Source organism: Sciurus vulgaris (genome assembly GCF_902686455.1).
Source record: "Sciurus vulgaris genome assembly, chromosome: 8".
Lineage (NCBI taxonomy): Eukaryota > Metazoa > Chordata > Mammalia > Rodentia > Sciuridae > Sciurus > Sciurus vulgaris.
This window is the reverse complement of record NC_136468.1, coordinates 135,948,589-135,975,011: the sequence shown is the minus strand read 5'-3', so window position 1 is coordinate 135,975,011 and position 26,423 is coordinate 135,948,589. Positions and strand designations below refer to the sequence as shown.

The window sequence follows — 26,423 nt, the reverse complement described above, 5'->3', positions numbered from 1 at the left end:
GTGCCACCTGGGGCAAGTTGCTTGCCCTTTCTGGGCCTCAGCTTGCATCTCCAACAAAGCAAAGGTTGGTCCTGAAATGGAGCCAGCAGGTGTGTCCCGAACTGTGTTCCCGTGTGAGGTGTTGTTGTTAATCTGGGGGTGAGGTTGCAGGATGCTGTTTTCCCCTAAATAGAAGGAGTCACAAGAAGGTCTTAGGAGAAACCACTCTTTATTCTTCCCAGAGAGATCAAATTGCTCCCCTCCTCAATTTTAAGAGATCCTTAGAAAAAAATCTCCTAAGACCTTTGGTTCCCTTTCTCCATCATCCAACAATCCTGCATCCTCAGTAAGTCCTTTTTTGTATCTAACCTAAATCAAGCACAGTGTGCCCAAAGGCCAATTTCCCCACGGCTTGGGAGAAAGGCTGATTAAAAACACTCTGGAGTCCTTCCACCAACAGGAGGACAGCACGTCTGTGCCCAGCCTGATTCCTTGCACTGTCAGACTCGGGTAGGTTTGGAGGGTCCTTTGGTGGTCTCTACTAATGTGCTTGTTCTTGCCTTTCACAAGAGGTTTTTTTTTTTTTTTTTTTTTTTTTTTTTTTTTCAGGAGCCAGCCTACAGCAATACCTGTGTGGGCGCCAAGGTGGATGGAGAGGATGTCCTGCCAGCATTATTTAGAATAAGTGCAAAACAGGAAACCGCTCTTGCTCATTGCTGTGGGAGTGTTGAAGAAACAGAGGACCCATGCGGAAAGGCTCGGGGCTTTGACCTTGAATAAGGCTATCAGAGAGAATTTGTTTAGGGTTAAGGGCCTGGAAGGGAAATACACTTGATAGTTCACAATTTGCTTCTCTCTCTCTCTTTTTTTTCCCCCGTATGGGGGATTGAACTCAGGGGCACTTATCCACTGAGCCACATCCCCAGCCTTTTTTTGTATTTTATTTAGAGTCAGGGTCCCACTGAGTTGCTTAGGGTCTCGCTGAGTTGCTGAGGCTGGCTTTGAACTCGTGATCCTCCTGCCTCAGCCTCTGGCACAATTCACTTTCCACATAAGTGATTTCATGTGAAAAATTGCTGCTAGCTGGATGCTGTAGTGCAGGCTTGTCATCCCAGGGACTCGGGAGGCTGAGGCAGGAGGATCTCGAGTTCAAAGCCAGCCTCAGCAACTTAGCGAGGCCCTGAGCAACTCAGTGAGACCTGTCTCTAAATAAAACACAAAAAGGCCTGGGGATGGGGCTCACTGGTTAAGCACTCCTGGGTTCAATCTTTGGTACCCCCCCAAAAAAAAAAAATCTCTGCGGAGTTGATTGGATCAGTTCCATTTCGCGAGCGAGGACCGGTCTCTGCTCAGCACACGGTTGCTGAATGCAGAGGCGGGAGACTTGCCGAGATCACAGGCGCGGCTGGTGGACGGGGAGGAGGGCCCAGCCTGGGCGTGGCCCGGGGCCCCGCTTCCGCGTGGGCGGGTCTGCTTGCCCGAGGGGCGGAGCCTCCAGCTCCCGCGGGCTGCCCTGAGGCGGTGCACAGGTCTTGGCTCCCGGGCGGTGGTCCTCCCTGGTACCCAGCCAGCTGGGGTTCCTCGGGTCAGGTGTGGCCACCGGAGCGGCGTGTGCTCCCCGAGGGAGGTCGCGGGCGGCGGAGCGGAGGCCCTTCCGCCTGGCTTCCTGCGTCCTGCCCAGCCTGCCTTCGCCCACACGAGGAGCGCTCCTGCCGGCGTGGCCAGGTCGGGGCGGACACGCGCCGCGCGGCAGAGGTGCCGCCGGGCGACTCGTGCCGGTGGTCACCCGCTCCACGACCGCCCTGCCAGCGCAGTCCGCCCTCGCGCACTGTGGGTCTGCCAGCCGAGCTGTAGGCGGCCCGCGCTCGCTGCTGGGGTTCTGGTCCCCCGCTGCGCTCCACAGAGGATTCCGGTGCTTGCTGGAGCCGCTCTTGTGCTGTGGCGTGTCTGTGATTTTCAGCCTTCCGGCCGCTGCACCCTCGGGGAAGGTGACCGCCCAGAGGGGCCTGCAGCCGGGTCCACCTGACTCTTCATCCCACAGACAGCAATGGCAGGTGGCCCGAGTGCCCGAAGCCGCTTCACCGCTTCCTTCCCCTGCGCCTCACAGCAGTTATTTGGTGGGGCTCTTAGGGCAATTGCCAGAGCGATACCCTATCAGACTGGGTATTGAGAGCTGGCTGCGGTGGGAGAGATGGTGGCGGTGGTGATCCCGGAAGTGGTGATGGTGGAAGCAGTGGTGCTGAAAGTGATGGTTGTGGTGGTGGAGGTGACAGCACTGAAGGAGATGATGGTAGAGGGGAAGTGATGGCAGTAATGGTGGTGACAGGGGTGGAGGTGATGGTGGTGGAGGAGATGGTGGAGGAGCTGATGATGGTGGAGGTGATGGTGGAGGTGATGGAGAAGGTGACGGTGGTGGAGGTGACACAGTGGTAGAGACGATAGTGGTGGAGGTGATGGTGGTGGAGGAGGTGGTGGGGGAGCTGATGGTGGTGGAGGTGACAGTGGTGGAGGAGATGGTGGAGGAGATGGTGGAGGAGCTGATGATGGTGGAGGTGATGGTGGAGGAGCTGATGATGGTGGAGGTAATGGTGGAGGTGATGGAGAAGGTGACTGGTGGAGGTGACACAGGGGGGTAGAGATGATGGTGGTGGAGGTGATGGTGGTGGAGGAGGTGGTGGGGGAGCTGATGGTGGTGGAGGTGATGGTGGTAGAGGTGACAGTGGAGGAAGTGATAGTGGAGGTGACAGTGATGGAGATGATGGTGGAGGTGATGGAGAAGGTGATGGTGGTGGAGGTGACAGTGGTGGAGATGATGGTGGTGGAGGTGATGGTGGAGATTACAGGGGAGGAGGTGATGGTGGTGGGGATGATGTTGGTGGAGGTGATGTTGGTGGAGGTGATGGTGGTGGAGGTGATAGTTGAGGAGGTGACAGTGGTGGAGGTGATAGTGGAGGAGGTGACAGTGGTGGAAGTGATAGTGGAGGAGGTGACAGTGTGGTTGTGGAGGGGGTGGTAGAGGCGGAGGTGAAGGTCATGGAGGTCTTCCTAGAGGTACTGCTCATCAGCATCCTTATCTCGATCCTGATATTAATGAGCATATTTCCAAAGCTTTGTCAGAGCCCAGATGTTTGCTGTGGTTTTCTGGTGAGTGTCCTTCATCAAGTTGAGGAAATGTCTTTCTTTTCTGAGATTGCCAGGATTTTGTGTCAGCCCTGGGCACTGAAGTCTGTCCACTGCTTTCCAGTCTCTACTGGAACAATACCGCGGGCCACTGGATGAGAACAGCCTTGGGCAGCGGCAGGGACCCTCCTCGCGTCCCCTGGCCCTGCCTGTCTTTCGCCCTCTAAGATGCAGACCCCGCGCAGGCCTGGGAGCCGGGCATCAAGTACAAGCCAGCTCCCTTCATGCTGGGTCAGCACTTTGCTGGGCTGTCTTCTGCTGCTGTTTCCGGTCCTAATCCCAGGGGGACACGGCTTCCCCCAGTTGTTCCAGACAGAGCTGAGACATTCTGAGGTTGGATTATAATGCTGGTGGCAGACAGTCAGGAGGGGACCTTGAGGCCTCCATTCCTCCCCAGGATGCTGGGGTGGCGGGGGCCGGGCTGGCAGTGTGCGGTGGGGGAGGGATTTTTTCAGGGGGTGGTTTGGTTTGGGGAGAGGGGAGAAGGGCCGGTTGCTAGGCAGGATCGGCAGAGATGAATCATGGTCTGGCGGGACCTGGTTATTGGCTACAGTGGGAGTTACCCGAGCCTGTGGAATCTTCTTGTTTGAGCTGGAAGGGAACATTGCTGCCGGGGTCCAAGTGCCTCATTCTGCAGACAAACTACAAGCAGAGAGGGAGAGAGAGTCGCCCAGGGGCTGGGAATGGGTGTCTTGCTCCTGAGCTTTGTCCAGGGCCCTGACCAGGGGCGAGAGCCATGGTGGGCAGGAACCCCCACCACAGAGCAGCTCCTATTATGCCAAGCTTCAGAGAGACTTGGTGTCAATCGCTCCGACGTGCTCTTCCACAGTGAGTTAGATCCAGAGTGTCAGGCATGTGGAGCAAACACATAGTGACTTGTGTCTCACCTTGGCCAAGGTGGTCCTGAACCTGCCTGGGAGATGACATTTAGGTGAGACCCAACTGGAGCATGCAGCCTTGTAAAGCTCCGGGGAAGAGGGTTCTAGACAGTGTGATGAGCAAGTGCAAAGGCCCTGAGGTAGGAACGAGCTGGGTGCGTTTGAGGGACAGCAGAGGAGGCTTGGTGGGACAGGTTTGGGCTGAGTGAGGCCAGAGGTATGCAGAGCCTGGATGAGTCAGACCTTGGAGGCCAGGGAGACAGATTGGGATGGAAGCTGTTGCTCAGTGTAAGGCTGGGGCTGGCCAGATCCTGACTTCCTCTCTCTGTGCCAGGGCTTGTCCTATGGAGGAATGGGCATTTAGGAAGCGCCTACTACGTACCTGGTTGCACTGGGCACTTTCTCCATGGAATCTCATTTGAATCCTGCAGGTAACCTCTCTGGGGTTTTCCAAACAGGAGAAATGAAAGGGCCAAGGCTGCTCATGACCCTCAGCGCAGGCCTCCCCGTCGCAGGCTGTCTCCCTTGAGGCTCTGAGCTCAGTTGCTGGACCAGGAAAGGTCCTTTGTTTTAGCTCCCTTGAAAACAGTGGGAAAGGTCAAGAGGAGACTCAGACCCCGGCGGCTGCCCAAGCAGGCTTTGCCAGGAAGCTGGGCCATGCTGTCCACAGCCTTTTGGGGGTTAGAGAGGATAAGCACCCCCTCGTTGGGAGGTAGTCCCCAGGGGCCCTGCTGTTGTGGGAAAGTGAGCAAGAGTCTATGGCTGAGGGGCCAAGGGGACAGTTCGAGGCACCCCCTAAAGCCCTTTGCCCCAGACGGCGAGCCCCGTGGATGCCTGGGATTCCCGGGATTGATTCAGTGCTGGTGAGCATCGCCCTGCTCCTCTGCTTGGAAACTGAACATCTCTTTGGGAAAAAGAGTGCGAAGATAAAGTCCTGAACCCAAGCCTGATGAATTTACAGAGCCTGAGGGCTAGAGGTCCCGCCGCAGGGGTGGAGAGTCGAATTCTGAGCTCGTCACCTGGTGGACTGAGGCCTTTGTCAGGCCATGGGGCTGCCCTCCTCCTCCCTCTGCCCAGTCCACAGAGGTGGGTCGCAGGCGCGCTCTTGGTGAATGCCCTGCATGCTGATCTCCATCTCAGGGGTGGCTTCCTGGGGAATTCCATCTGTACCAGTGATGGTGATGATGACAATGATGATGAGGGTGGTGATGATGATGGTGATAATGGTGGTGGTGGTGTTGGTGATGGTGATGGTGTTGGTGATGGTGATGGTGGTGGTGGTGGTGGTGGTGATGGTGGTGATGGTGATGGTGGTGGTGGTGATGGTGGTGGTGATGGTGCTGTTGGTGATGGTGATGGTGGTGATGGTGGTGGTGGTGGTGGTGGTGATGGTGGTGGTGATGGTGGTGGTGATGTTGGTGTTGGTGTTGGTGGTGGTGATGGTGGCGTTGGTGATGGTGATGGTGGTGATGGTGATGGTGTTGGTGTTGGTGTTGGTGATGGTGGTGGTGATGGTGCTGTTGGTGATGGTGATGGTGGTGATGGTGGTGGTGGTGGTGATGGTGGCGTTGGTGATGGTGATGGTGGTGATGGTGATGGTGTTGGTGTTGGTGATGGTGGTGGTGATGGTGGTGTTGGTGTTGGTGATGGTGGTGGTGTTGGTGGTGTTGGTGGTGGTGGTGGTGATGGTGGTGATGGTGATGGTGGTGGTGGTGGTGATGGTGGTGGTGGTGGTGATGGTGGTGATGGTGATGGTGGTGGTGGTGGTGATGGTGGTGGTGGTGGTGATGGTGGTGTTGGTGTTGGTGTTGGTGATGGTGGTGGTGGTGTTGGTGGTGGTGGTGGTGGTGATGGTGGTGGTGGTGGTGATGGTGACGATGATGATGGTGGTGGTGATGTTGGTGATGGTGGTGGTGGTGGTGGTGTTGGTGGTGATGGTGATGGTGGTGGTGATGGTGGTGGTGGTGGTGATGGTGACGATGATGATGATGGTGGTGGTGTTGGTGATGGTGATGGTGTTGGTGATGGTGATGGTGGTGGTGGTGGTGATGGTGACGATGATGATGATGGTGGTGGTGTTGGTGATGGTGATGGTGTTGGTGATGGTGATGGTGGTGGTGGTGGTGATGGTGACGATGATGATGATGGTGGTGGTGATGTTGGTGATGGTGGTGGTGTTGGTGGTGTTGGTGGTGATTGCATTACTATTCAGGCTACATGATAAAATACCAGACTATGTGGCTTAGATGATAGAGATTAATTTCCTCACAATTTTGGAGGCTGGAAAGTTCAAGATCAAGGCTCCTGCAGGCTGTTTCTGATGAGGACTCTTTCCTGGTGTGCAGATGATTGCTCCGTCCGCCCTTGGCCTTCCCTTTAAGAGTGTACGGAGAGGTTCACCAGTCCTATTGGATTAGGGTCACGTTCTTGACCTCATTTCACCTTAATTACCTCCTGGAGAACTTAATCTCCAAATACAGCTGCCTTGTGGATTATGGATCTGACTCGTGGATTTTGGGAAACACAATTCAGTGCCTAACAGTGTCCGATGACAATGACCATGGCAGCGAGTTGATGACTGTGATCATGAAGATGATGGGGACCCTGACGGTGAGGATGAGGACCAAGGTGGCGGGCATGCGGTGGTGACAGCTCATGTGTGTCGGGCGCTTACTGCCTGTGGGCTGCTGTGCTTTCCCCCTTGCACGGGACGGTCACCTGGCCCTACAGCAATCCTGTGACTTAGACGCTGCTGCTCTCCTGAGCTTGGGAAGGGGGAGCCCGGCTCAGGTAAGTACTTGCCTAAGTATCTGCCGTGGACAGATCACCAGAGTGGGGATGAGAATCAGAGTCCCCGTTGCTTAGCATTCTGTGTCTGTGGGATATTCACAGCACTCCGGGTTTCTGTGAAGAGGAACGAGGTGACCTATATAAAGCACCCAGCACCTGTGCCTGGCGTCCCGTCAGGCTGAAGTGTTACCCGTAATGATGGAACCGCCATAATGACAATGAACGCTTTTTATGTGCTCTACAGGCGTTACCTCCGCTCCCAGGCACCCCACCAGGCTGGGTAGTCACTATTACCATTCCTATGTGGCTCTGGGAGGGGGTCTCTTGTGCAGGGCCACAGCGGCAGCCAGCATCGGATCCAGTCCTGCAAGTGCGCTGTTTAATGCCCAGCTGTTGCCTGTCTGCGTGGAGATGGTTCCCTGGGGGAGGGTGGGCCTTGAGAGGCTGGCTGATGTCACTTTGGAGGGTGAGGAAAGCAAGCCCAGGCCACCAAGCGCCCCTGGTGGGGCTGTGCTCCACATCCACCTTCTGGTTGGGTTGGAGCTTCTCTGTGGGGGTCCCCCGCTTCCCCAAGACTCAGTGCGACCTCGCGGTCTTCTGTCCTGTCCTGTGATGAACACGGTGTCTGGCCTCGCCTCAAGTCCAGGGGCCTCAAAGGTGCCCTTGTTTGCTTGGCGTTTTAAGAAAACCCGCCACAGAGACACGTGGCTTTTACAGGCAATACTAAGTGTGAGCTTTTAACACCGCCCATTTCAATGTGGTCCCAAGTGGCCCAAATCCAGGACTAACAACTAGGAGAGGCGAGAGCAGGGAGGAGGCGGTCCTGGCAGCGGTGCGGTGCTTTGAGGTAGCAGAGCGCTCAGCCACCGCCTCCTTGCTGGGTGTCCTGGGCAAGTCGTTTCACCTCTCTGCGCCTGTTTTCCGACCACCCGCTTCTCCGCATCCATGTAGCTGCCCACTTGCCCACCCAGCCCTGGTGATGCCGGGCCCAGGCCCCACCTCCAGAGCTCAGATTCAGACGACTGAGTCACGGCCAGGATGGGGTGAGGGCCGCGGCGCTTGGCAGCAGCACGGGGCTCGCTGTGTGGATGAACAGGAGTCCCGGCTGGGCCCTGGGTGCCCGGCCAGTGGGCAGTGGGGCAGCAGCTTGGGCTTTGGGCCACGCAGCCCAAGCCAGCTGGTGTGCGAGAGTCGGTTGACCTCTTTTTGAAAAGCTTTAATCGGTGCACTATGGTCGTGCCTAACGGCGGGGCTCTTTTGCCACACTCCTGCGCGTGGAGCGGTTTGCTCTGTTCCAATCCTCTGCACTTCAGCTTTCCCTCAGTCGGCCTCTCCGCCAGGGTCCTGTTTGAAAGAACGTCCACCTGAGAGGGCTAAAGAGAAGTAAGGGATCCGGGTGCAGGTGGTGCACGCCGCCATCTCAACCTGAAGCCAGGCGTGGTGGGGGGGCGGCTCAGGAGGCTGAGGCGGGAGGATGGGAGTTTAGGTCGACCTGGGCAGCACAGTGAGACCCTGTCTCAAAATCAAAAGGGCTGGAGAGGCAGGTCCGTGGTGGAGCCTGGGGTTCAGTCTCGTGCTGGCAGAATCCCAGCTTGAGCCGGATGGAGGGCACACGATGCCCTCGTGTGGCTCCAACGAGATGTGTCTGGGAGAGGGACTCTTCAGGAGGACCCTCTGAAGAACATGCCGTCTCTTGTGGCTGCACCGTGCCGCCTGGCTGTGCCGTGCTGGGCGGGTAACACGGTTCTGCTGTCCACGCTACCTCGGAGGTGCGGAACGAGTGCTGTTCGGTGCTCAGCGGAACACAGATGTCGTTTTAAAAATCACGGAGGTGGGGACTGCGGCACTGCCACTTGTGAGGAAGGGAGCGGCCGCCCGGCTTAGAGGGCCTGCCACCCAGGTCCACCGGGTTCTTTTCCTTTTTCCTTTGACATTGTGCACAAATGGGCACGACTTTCGTTCCTCTGGCTGTCCACGAGTTCCACCGTTCCTGTGATGCTGCCTGTGCACAGGGTGATAACGGGTCTCGTCCTAGTCCCTCCCTGCCCCTCAGTTTCCCCTGCACAACCCATCCTTCCTCCATTCGTGCCTCCCTGCCCACTACCCCGGGTTCTAACTGAGTGTCTTATGGACCTGGGCTGCGGGCTCCTCCGGACCGTGGAGGGAACAGCCTCTGAAGTTCTGTTCTCTCCACTAGAACCCAGAGCACTTCACACATCTTTTTTTTTTTTTTTAATAAAGGAGGTGTATTTAAAGGCAGCCAGTCCGTCTGAATGAAAAGTCACCGTCAGAAAGACAAACTCATCTTACTTCATCAGTTCACTGTGGTGATCTTTCAATGAGTTGTCACTTGAGAGCAGAGCCTCCTTTGAGATTTGTGACTTTGGGTAGCTCAGGATGGAGGGAGCCGAGGGCAGGAGGGGCAGTGGGCAGGATCGCCTGTCATCCACGCCTGAGCCAGGGACGGCTAAGAACCCTCCTGGCACCGCTCAGTATTGCTACCTGAGCAAGATGAGTGGACAGGGCTCCTCCCTGTGGCCAGGCCCACCTGCCTCCACAACCACCCAGCAGGCTCTGGAGACCTGCTGAGACCCAAACAGAGCCCGAACCTGGAGATCTGCAGCATAGACTCATTCCCTAAGGGCTCTTTGCGCATTCGGTCCCCAGGTTAATGGTGCTGCCTCAGCCAATGTTTCTCAGATTTCAGTTTTTTTGCAGTGCTGGGGATGGACCCAGGGCTCTTGTGCGCTAGGCAAGTGCTCTACCACCGAGGCACGTCCCCAGTCGTTTCTGGTATCAGAGACCATGAGACGATTAAACGACTGTCAAGACTCAGCCTATTACTTTGCACAGAGCAAACAACCTTTCCCTCACTTCTGTTTCATAAAGCACCATGGCTCTGGAAGAATCCGATACAGCCTGAATTTACTGGCCAGCCTGCTGGGAAAGCTGCATGGCATTGTGGCCCAGGGCCTGGACATTCAGGGTGACGAAGGGACCAAGAGATAAGGCTCGCCACAGAAAACCCACTGTCGTACATTCTTTGTCTTTATTACACACACATATCTACACATGCAGCTGTTTTATGTATAATTATTTCTATCAAATAATCCGACTAAGGCATTCTATTGTAAATCTTCCCTAAAATAGATTTAGGTAAAATTAGGTATTTTATGCGTATCACAGGCTTCAAAACTTAAGACTTCGTTGCCGATTTCAGTTCCGAGGCCATACATATAATTAAAAATATGCATTAAGTGCATTAAGGCAACAAAAGTGAGCTGAAAGAAATCACAGGGCTCAGGACAATTAAAGGGTGTATTTTGCTTGCATCAGTCACAATGTGAATGGCAAATACTGTGCGGACCTCGCAGGGCTTTCCTCTGGTATCTCCAGGTGTGCGCGGGGCAGCGTGAGCAGCCGAGGCGCCTCGGAGCTGCCGCGAGGGCTCACTTCTCTGCCTCTCCTTTCGTGGGTTCTTGTTTCAGTTTGTAATCGGCAAGTGCAGCCTTGATTGCATCTTCTGCCAGCACTACAAGCACGGAAGGAAGAGAGCCTGTTTATAGACCCTGAAGGGCACAGGTGTTGGGGGGCCTTAGCAGTGACCCAGCCAGGTGGCCATCAGGTGTCGGGGTGAGAGGCCAGCTACTTCCCATGGTGACTCCTGTGGGTGGCTCTGCAAACAGACTGGGCTTGACATGCCTGGGACAAGAGGCTAGTTCCTCGGCCTTCTGGAATCTACTTTCTTTTCTAAACTGGGATAGTTGAGCTTTCCTTGCTGGGAGAGTGGATTTACAGGAAGTGTCTCATACTTGGGACACAACAGATGTTCTGTCTGTGTCCATGGAGTTTAGACTAAATGTAGCTGAGGCTGGTCAAGGCTAGCCGGCCTGAAATCAGTCATGCTGGGCTGCACATCACCCTTTTGTGATCTGTTTGAAAGCTTTTATTCAAGAATTGATATTAAAAGACCATAGGGAAGATAAAAATCAAGAGCGAGGAGCGACAGGAGAGAGCATCAGCTAAGGGTCTTGTTGCTAGAAGGCCAAACTAAAAGGCTGAGGTCAGGCTGAGGCCGTGGCTGAGGTCAGGTGGAGCGCTTGCCTCGCACAGGTGAGGCACTGGGTTCGATTCTCAGCACCACATGTGAATAAATAAAATAAGGGGCCATTGACAACTTTAAAAAAAAAAAAATGGCTGTGACTGTGTGTTCAGTTCACAGGTAACGGCTTTCTTAGTGAGCACGCACAATCCCAGCTGGAGTGGGAAGAACTCTCGGCAGGCAGCCCAGCACCCGGCCCTCCCGGGAGCCTCGCCCTGGCAGCGGCTGCTCTGTGCCGTTTCTAACTCGTTGTTGGTAAGCCCTGGCAGTGTGTTAGCGCTATTTACTGTTCCTTATCCCCTCCTTCCTTGAGAAGGTTGGGAGAGGATGGGACCCGCACTGGATCTGACCTAGCGAGGGAACTGGAAAGCCAGTGTCAATCTGAAGGCACGTGGCTTTCTCAGGACAGTGGAGGGGATTTGGTACAACTGGGCTTAGTCACTCCACACAGCCAGATGCAGGCCTGACAGGAGAGAGACCTAGACAGGAAATGATGAGACACAGGATGCACAGGACGTTGTCGAAAGCTGAGTTTTCTCCTCTGTTGGTCCTAACTTTGCTACAACATGGTGGGAACACCACAGTGATCAAAGATGGGGCTTGAATCACGGTTCTCCCACTGTGAGCTGTGTGACCTGGGTGCCTCCACCTGAGGGTACTGATACCTACTGTGGACTCGGGGATGTCTGAGGTTTTGTAACGATGCCCAGCAAGTGCTTGGTGCGGCTCCCAGTGCACACCACCTCCTGCCACGCCTCTCAAGGCCCCGGGCTGAGAGACCCTGGGGCTCTAACCCTCTGAACTGTAAAGACAGATTCCATGAGCTCTGATTCTCTGGTGCTTGTACAGATGGGCTCCATGACCTAAAAGGACTCTGTCACAAATACAAGTGGAAATGACCGCCAAGTATCCCTGCTGGACATGTGGACATGTGGAGAGCAGACTCACTGGAGCAGTGCAGTTTCACGGGGGGAAGGCAGAGCTCCTTGGCGATGTCTGTGTTTTTGATGGTCAAGGCCTCTTCCACCTGAGAGGCAGAAGGGGAAGATAAGCAGTTTAGTGACGACTTTATGAGGGTAGACAATAAAAAGGGCAGGCCCACGAGGCCCCCAAGGCAGGGTGGGGGGGCAATTTCTGCTTAATAACTGAGAATGGGACTGCCGGCCTTCTCGGGACTCCACTGTGAGCCAGAGCTGCAGCGGGGACCCTCAAATCTGATGTACACACACCTGCACTGCTTGTCTGGGTGAGCACAGAAGCCAAGGCCCCCACCAGCCAGTAGACCCCGAGAGGCGTCTCTGAGGGATCTGCTCAAGGTCAGCAACAGGCCTCTTTTTTAAAAGGCGGTCATTTTCTATGTGCTTATGCAGGGCTTTGGCTGAGAGCTCAGGTCAGACTCATGCTCTGCCTGAAGTCGAGAATCTCCTCCGGATAGGCTGACGAGGATGCCTGTGGCCGGGGAAGGAGCCCTGGGAAGACTGGAGGCAGGCAGATCCTGCTCAAGAGGAACAAGGCCCCACTGCAGAGAGAGAAGCCACACATCCCTAGCAGCCAGACTCTTTGGCTGGTCCTAGAAACGCAGATGGGAAGATCTAGGGGTTAAAGAAGGGGCCCCTGAAGGCCAGGGCCTTCGAGTGCATTTGCCTTGTCTCATTTCCCCTTTCCCTGAAAACAGTTCTTGACCAATCACTTTAGAGCCACCTCCTGCTAGAAAGGATTAGGCCTGTGCTTTCCTGGCCTACAGGAACCTGCCAGCCAAAAGGCCCAGAAGCACAGGAAGCAGGTGGCACGGGGCCTGGCGGCTGCTTTGCTGGAGAGCGGGCTCGTGTGTCGGGCATGCTCTTCTGTGACTCGGCTCCCGGAACCAGGCCCCTGCAGCACACTGCAGGTTGGTTTTGGTGCAGGGCTTTAACGGCAACTGGATTTTAGAAAGTCCAGCCCTTCACAGACCATTGCAGCTGCTGCGCAAAGAAGATTTGGTGGAGGGGATGCAAAAGATATTTTGGCCCTTTCTTGTCTTTCGAGGGCCTGTCGAGCAGTCACCGGGATCACTGCCCTGATTTGTTTACTGTGCTTCACTCTTGCTGTGTTCTTGGTTCTTAAATACCTCTTTTAACACAGGCTAGTTTATCTCCCAATCTTTGTAAACCACCTGGAGTCCTTCCTGAAACAGGATGGGAGGAAATAAACAAGAAGATAACTACTTCACAACACCCTGTTGGCCTCAGAGTCCTAAGAAATTACCAGAACATCAGCAGCCTTTGAGAGAGTCAAGGGTTTCTTTTCACTTCTGTTTTGTTGGAATGGACAGGCAAGGGACATTTTTTTCTACAAAATTAACAAAACACCACTCAAACCCCCAAATAAAAATGATCAACAACAACAAATACTCCCAAACACTTAACAAAATAGTCCATAATGTGAGGAATGTAATCAACATCTGGATGGGGAGAAATCAGAATAAAAATTTTTGGGTATTTTGAAGAAATCATGGTTACTTTCTTTTTTTGACCCACTAGACTCTTTGAGAGCCAGGGTTGCAGAGAACATGACTGGATTCTAACAAATGTGTGAGCAACTTTACCGTCTTCCCTTTCACCCACTCAGTGGCCAGCGAGCTGGAGGCGATCGCAGAGCCACAGCCAAATGTCTTAAACCTGGCATCCACAATCTTCCCCTTTTCATCCACTTGAATCTAGAAAAGAGACAAGAATTAAGTGGTGAATCTGTTGGCCACCTTCTGGAAACCCAGGAGCTGGGCACTCAGGAGTTCATTGATGCCTTCTTCACGAGCCCTGGGCTTGCTGTCTACACTGGAAGTTCATCAGCCACTTTGCTTAGTTTCAAAGAGCTCAGTGATGAAAACTGAAACTTAGAACAACTACATAGGCCTAGCTGGTAAAGATCACCTGGAAAACTATCCTAGTTTTCTTTCCAAACTCAGTCTGCCTTTTTTCCTTTTTTTTTTTTAAGCTATGAAGTCCTATTTGGGGAAGCTTGCTTATGTGTTTCCTTAAACACTCAAGAATCTGCAACCAAAGTCTCTGGTTAATACTTTTTTCTTGGGCACCAAATTGTACTTCGTGATTCTCTCTCAAGATTTTTCTGTTTTCCAAGACAGGTATGAAGACCTCTGGCAAGTCTACCCACTATAAAGGAGGAGACTATGGATAAAGCTATGGTGTACCCAAAGTGCAATCCACTACCTTCATGTTACTTTCAATTTGGGGAGATATTTCATTTACTGCATTTATTAATCTCATTGGGGACTGCAAAATCCACACGATGCTTCATTTAGCTGAAGGTGGAATTTAAACTGATACAGTGAGTAGTAAAGTTTTCTACTTCAGAAAATGGCTGCATACCATACTAGCGGAACTAGGATTAAGTCCCTGTTCTAAAAACGTGTAACAGACTCATCCCATCTCAACTGAATGAAGGAGGTCAAAAGAAATGATATATGTGCAAATGCTTTATCAGCTATGAAACACTGTGTAAGCAAAAGAGAATCCTATTATTGCCATTAAAGATGAACCGGCTGGTACCTGTAATTTCATAACATCACCACACGCTGGAGCACCCACCAATCCAGTTCCAACATTTTTTGATGTCTTGTCAAGGGATCCTACATTTCTAGGATTTTCATAATGATCCACAACCTGAAATGACAGGGTTGCGAGGAGTCATGATCACTCTCCTCATCTGGTCTACCTTGATGTCAGCAACCTGTAGCTGAACAGGAGGGTCAACACTCATGTCCATGCCATTTGTGACCCACACTCTTTTTGTACCTCCTCCCCTACCTTTAGAGATTAGAGATACTGTAGGAGATTAAAAAAATAAATCAATGAAGTCATGTCTTAGTTCCACAGGGTTTCCAACCACAATCAATCACTTGACTTGTACACATCTATACCAACAGACTGAGGCTCAAACAGTGTTTGTGTTATTTTCCAGTAAAATCCGATCTCAAAGGATAATGATTACTTAAAAATTCTAAAAATAACAGTGGTCCAGGAATGAAAGGCTTTCTTAGAAACATCAAGGTGACAGATACAGAAGGAACACGGCTACCGAATGAATCCGTCTGTGTTTATTTAAAACTGCGCCATTGCTCAAGTTCGGGCCCTGAACATCCTGGTGCAGCAGCGCGCCCTGGTGCCCAAAAGCTGGCCATCCAGGAGGTCAACAAAACACACCCCCCGGTGCGGGAGGAGAGAAGCCCTCGGCTAAAGTGCTGAAGCCAAAACAAGAATAAATATTCCACCCTGGCACAGACAATCCTTCAATAACCTTGAGGTTTGCCTGCCAGTTGGCAATAAGTACCTCGATCTTCTAATCGTCCCCTACTTTCCTGTGGACCAAGGATTTTGACTCCAGGTTCCCAGGACCCACAAGGTGGTCTTACCAGGACGTTTTGCTCCACGTTCATGCACGGCCTTCTGGTTCCCGAATGAGTCTCTTGTTATGGGGCTTTTACACCCCAAAAGGCAAGGGGGCTGCAAACGATGCATCTATCCCTCCTCCCCCGCACCCAAACCCCAAACAAACAACTGACATGCTTCCTGGTCACCGGCCTGACTCCTCCGGAGGCTCTGAGCTCCGATACAACAGCATCGCCAGAAACGGTCCCCCGTGTTGGGCCGACGTGGCCACCACTCCGCACACGGTGTCTCTAGCAGGGAAGGCCGGGCCCCCCACCCTGCCCATCCGGGGAAGCAGAGCAGCAGGCGGCCGTGGCTCGCGCCGGGCACCGAGCCTGGGCAGCGGCAGGCTGGTCTCCCCGGACTCGGGACAGCCAGAGAAACGGGACCCTCCCTCCCGGTCCGTGGCACGTTTACAGCTGGGACGCAGGAGGTCGCGGCCGCGTCGTCGGGAGCTGTTATTGGTACCGGAGCTGCGGACAGTGTCACGGCGCGGCCGGGAAAGGGCGTCCAGGCCGAGGCACCGGAGCCGGCCTCCCTTCCCAGCCGAGGGACACGTCGGGCGCCGGGCCGCCTGGGTCCCTTCAGTGGTCCGCGCGGCCCCTGCCCACCCGTACCTTCTTGTGATAGAGCCGGGCCGGGGCTGACAGCTCCCGAGCGGGCAAGCGCGGGCTCCGGAGCAGCAGGGCCGACGCCGCTCGCCTCAGACGGCCCGCTCCAGCCGCTGCCATCTTGCCGGCTCGCGCCTGCGCCGGACCAGAGCTACCGGGACGGGAGGGGCGCGCCCGCCGAGTCGCTCTGACGTCACCGCGCTTTGCGCCTGCGCCCTCCTGCTCTGCGGTCTGGCCCCGCCTTGGCCACGCCTCTGGGAGGGCGCGGACGGGTCGTGTAGTCCGAAGGTCTGAAGTCGAAGGGGGCTTGTCCTGGGTAGTGGATTCCGCACGAGAATTCTCAGGCTGCTGCAGTACTGGACCCAAGTCCACGTTCAAGTTACCCACCGCTGAAACGCGGCGCAGAGGACTATCGAGTCCGCCTTTCCTAACCCTATTTTTCAGTGAAGGAAACCGAAGTTCAGAACTGTTTAGTAACTTGTCCAAGGTCGCTCAAAGACTTAGGTTCGCTTGGGATTTGGGGTAGAATCTGGATTCAGCTCCTTACTAGCTCTGTAACCCTAGGTGAATGACGTCAGATCGCCAAGCCTGAATCTTCTCTTTTGTACTAATTCAGTGTTTTCTTCCATCATCGCAAATATGAGTACCTACTGTGTGTCAAGGTGCTCTGCGAGACCCCGGGGAATCCTACGGAAAGCTATTCTTGCCACAAAGTTTGATAATGAGGGGTAAAGGCAATAAATAGACAAACACCAATACTTCCCTACTTCAAAAAATGGGAATCTTAATCAAGGAGAAAAGGAGCACCATGATTTGATTAAAAGAAAAGGTATATATGTGTTTAATATTCCTATAAAATTACAGTAACCAGTCACGATTTACACGACAGTGCACGGCAATTAACAGTTTCTAAAGCAATGCTTATTAATTTATTAATATTGTCTTGCAAAATATGATCTTATAAAACCGGCAAATTCACATGGGTATTTAACGCCTACTAGGTACCAGGCATTACATAAGGGGGAGGAATCTCTTTGGGAAACGGATTTTTTTCATGAATAGTACAGCCGATCCTTCCCTGAAGACTTTTTTTTTTTTTTTTTTCTCTGCATTTGAGGCTTAGTTGCTGGGACTGAATCATGTGCCAGGGCGCACTAGGTATTAAGTAAAGCATTTGTTCTAACAATCATTTTGACCTCCTCAAGATGGTGTAAAACCCTTAACTACATACATCACGCTCCCTCTATAACTTCCTCTGTGACCTTCACTTCCCGTCCAAAGACCCAACTTCTGTCCGAGGTTGTGACGGAACACGCGGCTACTTAATTGATTGTTTTCTGACAGGGGCTTTTACAGATATATAAAAACAATACGAATTGCCTGTATTTCGTAATTTTCCAGTCACTCAAGGCTCCCAGTTTCTCTGTCGGTGGCAAGAAAGCGGGGTTTTGGTCAGGCGAACGCCTTAGGCAGCTTCTATTTCAGCGGGTCTTCGGCGGCCCAGGGAAGACCCGGGAGTCGCTGGAAACGCAAGATGGCGACAGCGACCGCAGCTTCGGCTTCGGAGCCGGAGGCCGAGCCCGCGGCTGGGCCCAAGGCTGAGGGGGAGGAAGATGAAGTCAAGGCGGCTAGGACGAGGAGGAAAGTGCTCTCGCGGGCTGTAGCCGCTGCGACGTACAAGACCATGGGGCCAGGGTGGGACCAGCAGGAGGAAGGTGTGAGCGAGAGCGACGGGGACGAGGAGTACGCCATGGCTTCCTCCGCGGAGAGCTCCGCCGGGGACTACGAGTGGGAGTACGACGAGGAGGAGGAGAAGAACCAGCTGGAGATCGAGCGGCTGGAGGAGCAGGTGGGCTCGGGCGCGCGGCGGGCTCCTGCCCCCAGGCTCCCGGGCCCCGGGCCGTCTCCTGGGTCCTCGAGCGGCCATAAAACCGCCAAGGCCGCGAAGCCGCTGTTCACCAATGTGGCGTGTGTGGCTTGGGCGGTGCGGGTCCAGTGCTTTGCAAGCGTGGTCCCATTGAGTCCTCTCCGGGACCCCGAGAGGGAAGTAGGGTTAGCCCGGTTTTAGGGGAGGAAACTGAGGCTCGTGGAATCTCAAGGCAGCAATTCCTGCAAGTGTTGCCTGTGCTCTTAAAACAACCCCGGGACTCGGGGTCTTTACCACACATTTAAGGTGGGCTGGACAGTCGAAATAAAAGCTTACTTGGCAGAGTTGTATTTTCCTGTAGGATTAACGACGATGACGAAATTCGTTATAGGAGGGAAAAATATTGACGCAAGATCCTAGTAGGAAGGGAAAGGGGTTTCGTGTCTGCAAGGCTAAAACTCCTCCACTCCTGCGTGTCCTTGGGCGAGTTTTTTAAGCCCTGCAGGTTGGGAGCAACAGGTTTTGCATTGTGTAATTGTCACTTAGTACAGAGTAGCAGTGTGGTTTCTGATCTGTGACCTTGTGAGGTGGTGAAATCTCCTGTATAATCCGGGGTCCTAGAAGAAAATAAATGGTAAATTCAAGTTAGCATGATTTGGGATCAATAAAGGGACGACTGTGTTTATAAAGGAGTGAACTGGGGAACCGGGGGCGAAGGCTTAGCACACCCCGCGGCTGGTATCAGCAGGACCTGTGTCTCCTTTAGTCCCGAAGAGGCGAGGGGAGTGATTGCCCGGATAAGTGAGTGGCCAGGGCACCTGGAGAGCTGTTGACGCCTTTGGTCGGGGTAGAGATGCCATGAACGCCCTGCTTTCCTCCTTCCAAACCTCTGCTGGTGTCTCCTGTTAGGCAAACCCAGCTGGGAACCAGAGAGCCAGGAAGCCCCAAAATGTCTTGTACTTTGTGTGTGTCGGGGGGTGTCACAGGACAGGGAGGAGAGGAAAGAGCAATTTGGAGGTGCTGAACCCAAAGAGATTAGAGCATGTTCTCATTTTACAGATGAAGAAATTAGACTCATAACAAATGATGAAATTATTTTATTAAAGTCACTCATAATGGAATTTGAAATCTTCAGAGTTACCTGAGGACCAAATGCCACACTGGGTGTGCTGTTGTCGTTCAGTGGTGTGAGGTTGTGACTGATCCAGGTTACTCACTAAACTTGGCTGAGAGTTTCCCTGTAGTGCCCCCTGTGGCACCGATACTTTTGTTGAGTTATGCAATAGTGATATCCGTTGTTATGGTTTGTCCAGCTTGTCATCCCATCTGATTGTTAAAGGAACCATCTGGCGCAGGCGCTAGCACGGCGAAGCACGTTTGGTCTTATTCATTCAGCAAATACAGTGACATGGGGTGCCAGACGACTGTGCCCTGTCCTTACTGAAATAGTTACCATTCTGTGCGATGGGAGAAATGGAATCACCTGTTCCAGAAGGAAGGGGAGGTTGGAACCAGAGAAGTCCTTGATGAGGCTGCTCAGTGACGCGAAGGGAGGGGTCAGAGCAGAGGTCTTCTGGCTACCGGTGCCCTGTAGCTGCCTGCTTCACCTCAGCTCACGAGGGTGGCGTGGAGCTCCGAAGGTGACCACGCAAGACGGGACCTGGCAAGTGATGGTGATTGGACCTAATCCTCTTTGTACTGGGTTTAGAAACGGACTTGTGGTTTTTCTCAATCCCTCCCACTTCATCCTAACCTGTGTCATCCCATGGCCTCTAGTTCCAGCTGTCACTGCCCTTAGGGTGAAGCCTGATTGATGACTTCCAAGTAGACTGTGAAAAGCTCAGCCCCGTTGTATTTGTAAGTTAGTTTCGTGAAAGCTGTCTGTTGAAGTGTATCTGTCCATTAACCAAAGCACGGATTTTCCATTATTTGTGCCACTAAAAGTGGCATCTCATGGTGCCTTAGGCGGATTTGTCCAAGCAGCCTGGTGCAGGACAGGCTGCCGCTTTGCAGGCCTTCCCGATAGCAGCGGGAGGACGTTGGGCAGGGCGCTTCCGCTGCTGAACCTGGTGTGTGCTTCCTCGTTGGTAAAGTGAATGTGTAAGTCTCCATAGGGTGGCTGGGGCCTTGAAGGACACAGTGCCTCCAAAGCTCTGGCACAGTTGGGCACATAGTAGGTGTTGTCCCGCCTTTGCCTTCATTGTGCAGTGGTGGCCTTTCCACCAGGCCTCTCATTTCTCGTTCCCATTCTAGGTGCAGATAGGTGTGGGTCTTTTTCACACTGGCGGGGAGTTGGAAATCAGCAGGTTATTTTGTGCATTGATTGGCTAAGCCACCTTCTTCTTCTTTTTTTTTTTTTAAGCATCTTATGTCTTTAATGGTGTTCTGAGCCTGGAATAGACCAGCATATGTGTTCTTTTGTTAGTGCTGATAGAACTAAGAGAAAACGTTACAGTGCATGTCTGCATACATTTGCCGTGCGTACTTTCAGAGTACTTCTTAGTACTCCCTGTAAGCACTGTCCTCAGTTTGGCCTACAAGTAAGTTGTTCAGACCAAAAGCCACCTTAGAGGCAGTGTCCCCAGTGGCCTTTCTACTCACGGTGTTGCTGTGAGGGGCACTTACGCAGCCGTTCCTGACGCCATCAGGGACTCCCCCACTCCTTTTCATGGCCCCAGGCACATCTGGGCTCAGGTGCCTTGACAGCTTGAACGTTCTTTGGTGAAGAAAGCGTGTCTTTACTAACTGCACATTGCCATGTTTTGTGTGACACACTTGACAAGCTTGGTTTTGAAACATCAGTGTGTCTTGATAACTCACATCAAAACCAGAGCTTGACTCTGGCTCCTTCATGGCACAGATAAGGAAACCGAGGACCTGCAGGAATTGGATCACTTGTGCCCTCACCTGGACCAGAGCCTTTTCAGGCCATCACGTGATCATGGGATGGATTGAGCTTGTTGTGATTTATGAATCATGAGCAGAATATTGCCTGAGTCTCAAGGTTTTTTAAAGTGATTGATTGTGTTCTTATTTGTGACTGATTTTCTTTGTTAATGCCTTTTTTGAAGGTTGTTTGATAAAAGCAGCTTCCCTCACATGTAAGTGTTTTTCTAACTCCTCGTTTTCAAACTGGGGGTCAGTGTTGTGGGTCGTGGATGCACATTAGCAGATACAGTCAGTCACCTCTGTCATGTGTTTTTTTGTCCACGTCGATCTGTGTCTGGGCTCTTGCTGCTGTTCCCTGGGTCATTTATCCTGTGCAGTTCTGCAGTCTAACTTCTTGTTGCTGAGACTGACTGATGGAAGAGAAATCCTTCTATCTGTTTTGATGTGTTTTGGTTTTTCCACATAATTTTAGATACATGTGTCAAGGTCTGTTGGGTTTTTTATTTGAATTGTGTTGAACTTTTGGATTATTTACACTTCATGCCCTTGCTATATTGATTCTTGAATCTAGGAATGGTGTATAACTTCATTTATCTAAGTCTTTATAATATTTTTCAATAAGATTTAAAAACATTTCTCAGTATGGCTCTCAGACATCTTTCATTAGGTATATTCCTTGGTGCTTTGTAGTTTGTCATATGCTGGTCTATTTCGAATTATATTTTAAAACTTACCTGTTTATACGAATATGATTATTTTATTGTGGTAGAAAACAAAGCATTTTAAAATGTTCAGTTCGATTGTGTTACATGTATTCATGTTGTAAAACAGATTTCCAGAACTTTCTCATCTAACTGATCTGCAGCCTAACCCATTAAGCAGCCACTTTGGGTTTGGAGCCTCTTTGTCTCCCCCCATCCCTGGGAGACTGTCCTGCTTTGTTTCTATGAACTCGACCCCTTTAGACACTGCACATAAGTGGAATCAGACAGTGTTGTTCTTTGTGTGTGATTGATTTGCACATTGCTTTCATTTTCACTTTGCTAATCATGTTTATAATTTCTAATAGTTTATTTGTAGATTAACTGGTTTATTCTTCAGTCATATCATGTATAATTCTTATCCCTTTCTCTCCTTACGTTACTTTTTTCTCATTGTCTGTTTCAGCCTCAGCTCTCTAGCATAGGGTTGAATGAAAGGTGATACAGGAATCTTTGTGTTGTTTTTAAAAGAATTTCTTCTACTATTTCTTCATTAGGTACATTGATTGTAGATTTTCGTAAATATTTTTGTTAGGTTAAGGAGGTGCTGTTCTATTTCTGGTTTGCTGATTTAAAATTTTTAATCATGAATGGGCATTTTTATCAAATGTCTTTGAAGCCAGAATTAAAGACAGGTGGTTAGTGTCTTTAATTCCAGTTGAATTGAGACAATGGAGGTCAATCTGAGCCTGGGAAGTTGGAAACTCTCCCTGGGAGATTGGCGTGTTCGGTCTCCAGACCTTGGATACAGACCCTCCCAAAAAGGTTGTTAGTGACTTTGCAGCTCCTGAGCAGACAGAGCTACCCTCCCACGCCCCTGCCCCGGGCTGCGCTCCCTTGCAGCCACCTGCTCCCCGCTGGCCATCCACTGGCTTCTCCTGGGTCTCCCGGGTGGCAGGAAGGAGAGAGGCGGAGAGCAGAACAGTGGAAACTGCAGTCTAAACAGGGCAGGGCGCTCTCACTTCTGGGGACAGCAGGACACCAGCCCTGGCCCTTTTTCCCTCCAGGAGGGTCTGCATTCCTTCATCCGCCTGCCTCGGCCTGCTGCCCGGTGTTCAGGCTCCAGCAGTGGAGGAAGCAGGACTTGTCACCCATAACCGGCGGCATCATTTTTTCTGCATTGAGATCATCACACTTTTTCTGTCGAATCTGCTTGCATGGAAATCACGGTCATTGCTTATCGCATGCAGAACGACCTTGTCGTTTCAAGAATGTCACGGGATCATGACAGCGCGTGATCTTTTGGAATTAACTTGTATTCACTCAGTAAGACTCCCTGGCTGTTCCTCGGAGTTGTGAGGATAATACTTATTTCTTTTTATGACTGAGTAGTACTCCAGGCTGTGGATGTGTCTCAGCTGCCACGGCCCAGGTGGTTTCGGTTGGGCTGTTAGGAGCCGTGGCCAGGCACTCGGGTACAGGTGTTGGCGTGGGGGCCTTTTGTCTCTCTGGGGAGGTAGCCAAGAGTGCGCTTGGTGCCATACGGTAGTTGCACGTTGGCTTTCCTAAGGAGCTGCTGAACTGTTTTCCCGTCTTATCTTCCAAGCAGCGCGTGAGGTTGTGAGCCATTCAGGTGTTTTGGGGTCTTCCCTGGCGTTTGATGTCGTCTCTGTGTGTGAACCATCCCCGCAGCTGCGCAGTTCTATTTAGTGTGGCTTTTAGGTTTGCACGTCCTCTATGGCATGGCGTCTAGAGCCGTGGTGTTCCAGGGTGCTTACTTGCTCTCTGCAGGGCCTCTTGGGTGAAATGTCGTTTTGCCTATTTCCTAACTGGATGCTAGGAGAGTTCTAACTATTGGGTTTGGAGTTACATCTGTTAGATGTGATTCGTAGTTCACTGCAGACACCTCCCCGCTTCTGTAGCTTCTCTTTTCATCCTCTTAAGAATGCCTTTTATAGAGGCAAAGTTTTAATTTCGAAGGGGTCCAATTTATCAATTTTTCCTTTCACGAGTTATGCTTTTGGCGTCAAGTCTAGGAACTCTGCTTAGCTATAGGTCTGACGATTTTCTTCTATGTCTTTTTTAAAGATTTTATAATTTCATGTTTTCCGTTTAAACCTGAGATCCATTTTGAGTTAATCTTTGTGTAGGCTGTGAGGATTAGGTCAAGTTTTGGGTTTTGCCTGTAGATAACCACTTGCTCTACCATTTATTGAAAAGGCCCCCTTTCTTCCATTGAATTGTTTTTTCATCTTGGTCAAGAATTATTGGGATGTATTTGTGTGGGTCTGTCACTAGGTTCTGTCCCCCCCGTTGACCTGTGTCTCTTGCCAGTCTTAGGATGTCATGGCCTCCTGGCTTTAGCATCAAGTAGAAGGAGTCTTCTCACTTGGTTTTTAAGACCAGTAGCTTTTCTAAGACCTGTGCTCTTCCATATGAATTTCAGAGTAAGATTCATATTATCTATAAATAAAACCTTGCTGGGGTTTTGATAGGAGTGTCATTCGGTACGTAAGTCACCCTGAGGGAGTTTATTTCTTGGCACGGTCGTCTTCCTGTCCACACACACAGGGTGCCTCTCCATTTTCTTAAGGCCTTTGATTTCTTTCATCAGCATTTCGTAATTTTCAACATATAGGTTCTTTACATGCTTCAGGTTTATACTTAAGGATTGACATTTTTGGAGTGAATGTAAATGATGTTTTTAAAGTTTCTACATGTTTACCATTTCAGGTATATTTATATGTTGCTTGGTGGTGTTGAGTTCTCATGTCTTCTTACTGATTTTCCGTCTAGTAATTGCTAGAAGAGAGTGTTAAAAGTCCTCAAATGAAATTGGGGTTGTGTCTCTTCTTTCGGCTCTGCCAGTTTGACTTCATGTAATTCAAGGTGTTGGTGTTTGGCACTTACTCATTTAGGATCATGAGCCCTGCCTGGTAGCGTGCCAGAGCTACGAGGTTCTTTTTATGTTTATGTCCCTTTTTTTCCCTTTTGTTTTTGGGGCCGAGGTCTTTTTTGCCCTGATGGTACGGTGATTGAACAGGGTGTTGTACCACTGGGCTCCAGTCCCAGAGCTTTTTACTTGGAGTAAGGGTCTCTTTGGTCGCTGAGGCTGGCCTCATGTGGTGATCTTCCTGCCTCGGCCCCTGAGTCCCTGGGAGTACAGGCTTGTACTCTGGTCCTCTTCTGCCTTTTAATTAATATCTGTAGATGTTTACATTTAAAGTAATTGACTGATGTGCTAGGAATAAAACCCGCTGTTTTTAGTCTTGTTGGCTTCCTGTTTCCCATTCTTGTTTCTCTTGTCTCGTCTTCCTGTGGGTCATGTGAGTATTTTAAGAAGACCGTCTTGATTTGTTTGTAATGGGTCGTAGCGGGTTTTGTGGTCCGGTAGTGGTCGCTTTCAGTGCCATTTCAGGGAGGTGTGGAAAGCTTCCCTTTTGGTCCTTTTTTTCACGCCACTTTTCACTGTCACTGCGCTAACATATTTGGTTTATTTCCTCATCACACACTGGTTAGAAGACTCCCGAGGAGACGGGGACCAGGGGACGTGTCGTTCACTCCTCCCTCCTTCCTGAGCGCCAGCACACCTCCTTTTCTCATTTCCTTCCTGTCGGAAGACCTTCCTTTGGCTGCTCTTCGAGGGTAGGTCTGCGAAAGACTTTCTTCAAGTCTTTGTCTCAGACATACGATAGCTTTAAAAAGTTTTAATTTGTTTGCACTTTTGAAAGTTTCAAATGTGAAAATAAATCTGTCACTCAGCTTGAGCAGATACCGGCTGTTGGGGAGAAACCCAGCGCTGGTGTGTGGGACCGGCTGCTGAGGAAGCACGCGGGGCCAGGAGGGCTCGGGGTGCACTTTACTGGGGACTTCTGGACAGGAGTGTTTCTTGGTAGTTGGATCCCTGCACCCCAAGGCAGGAGGAAGGTGCGTACACGCTGAGCTAGACAGAGGAGGTCCGTGGCATCCAGTGTACCTGGGCTCTCTCAAAAACTATCAGCGGGTCTCATCAGTTAGGAACTAGTCCAGGTGTGCATGGCGGGCACGGAGTGCTTGGCTGACTGTCTTACCATCTTTGTCTTCTAGGGGTTGATGGGCAAAGTGACCAAGGTGGCTGTAGTCATGTTGGATCTCCACACCAGCCTGTTATCATTCTTATTTCTTTAATAGAAATTTCCATCTTTTTTTGTTTAGTAAAATAAAAGAGCCCTAATAATGCAGCTGGCATGTACTAAGTTGCCTTTTTAAATCCTCAGAAGAGCGTACGAGCTAAAAAACTAACAGTATGCTCATTTTATAGATGAGGAAATGCAGGCTAAGGAACCTTAATAACTTGCCTCAGAACACATCTTGTTTGTTTCATTAGAATGTCGCCTTTATTTCAGCAAGAACCCAAGTGTCTTCTTTTTATAAAAAAAATTTTTAGTCGTAGATGGCAGACTACCTTTATTTTATTTATTTATTATGCTGAGAATTGAACCCAGTGCCTCACACATGCTAGGCAAGGGCTCCACCACTGAGCCGCAATCCCGGTGTCTTCTAACAGGAATGGGAAGACTGGCAGGGCCATGAATATCACAGAGATGCCTCTTCTGTGCTTTGTCTTCTTCCTGAGGGCAGATACTGTAGAGCCGTTTCAGCGACTGTCCCAGGTGGCACACTTACCTGGCTTCAGGTACACTACACGTGTGCTTGGTCATGGGTGGTGACATGAGGATAGCATTTTAAATTTCGACTTGTGCCTTTTCCCTCCAGCTGTCTATCAACGTCTATGACTACAACTGCCACGTGGACCTCATCAGGCTGCTGCGGCTGGAGGGGGAGCTGACCAGAGTGAGGGTGGCCCGCCAGAAGATGAGCGAGATCTTCCCCTTGACTGAGGGTATGGCTCTGTGGCACGGCTGCTCTGAGGAGCGGAGAGTTGGGAAGTGTGTTTAGCACTGAAAACGGGACGTGCTCCTTACAGAAAGTTTGTCACGTGTAGTATTGTGAGAAGAAGAAA

At 51.4% G+C, this 26,423-nt stretch overlaps 3 protein-coding genes across 5 annotated transcripts in view; 1 reads left to right on the top strand and 2 right to left on the bottom strand.

The window, feature by feature from the left end:
- The window catches only part of FICD (FIC domain protein adenylyltransferase), a 67,265-nt gene that overhangs the window by 5,606 nt on the left and 35,236 nt on the right, over nt 1-26,423 (bottom strand). The gene's annotated exons all lie outside the window — the stretch shown is intronic.
- ISCU (iron-sulfur cluster assembly enzyme) lies at nt 9,863-16,136 on the bottom strand. The gene is made up of 5 exons (XM_079151465.1): nt 15,971-16,136; nt 14,475-14,588; nt 13,514-13,624; nt 11,878-11,956; nt 9,863-10,359 (listed from the first exon to the last, which is right to left on the bottom strand). The coding sequence occupies exons 1-5, from the start codon at nt 16,082-16,084 to the stop codon at nt 10,277-10,279; spliced, it is 501 nt and encodes a 166-aa protein (XP_079007591.1). The 5' UTR covers nt 16,085-16,136; the 3' UTR covers nt 9,863-10,276.
- Nucleotides 17,457-26,423, top strand: part of SART3 (spliceosome associated factor 3, U4/U6 recycling protein) — a 37,437-nt gene continuing 28,470 nt past the window's right edge. Inside the window, exons 1-2 of one of the 3 annotated variants that reach the window (XM_079151310.1) lie at nt 17,457-17,813; nt 26,177-26,303. In XM_079151310.1, the coding sequence (XP_079007436.1) occupies nt 17,499-17,813; nt 26,177-26,303 (442 nt within the window). In that variant the 5' untranslated portion in view covers nt 17,457-17,498. The remainder of the gene's footprint in view (nt 17,814-26,176; nt 26,304-26,423) is intronic. The other 2 variants (XM_079151309.1, XM_079151311.1) reach the window with 2 other exon arrangements.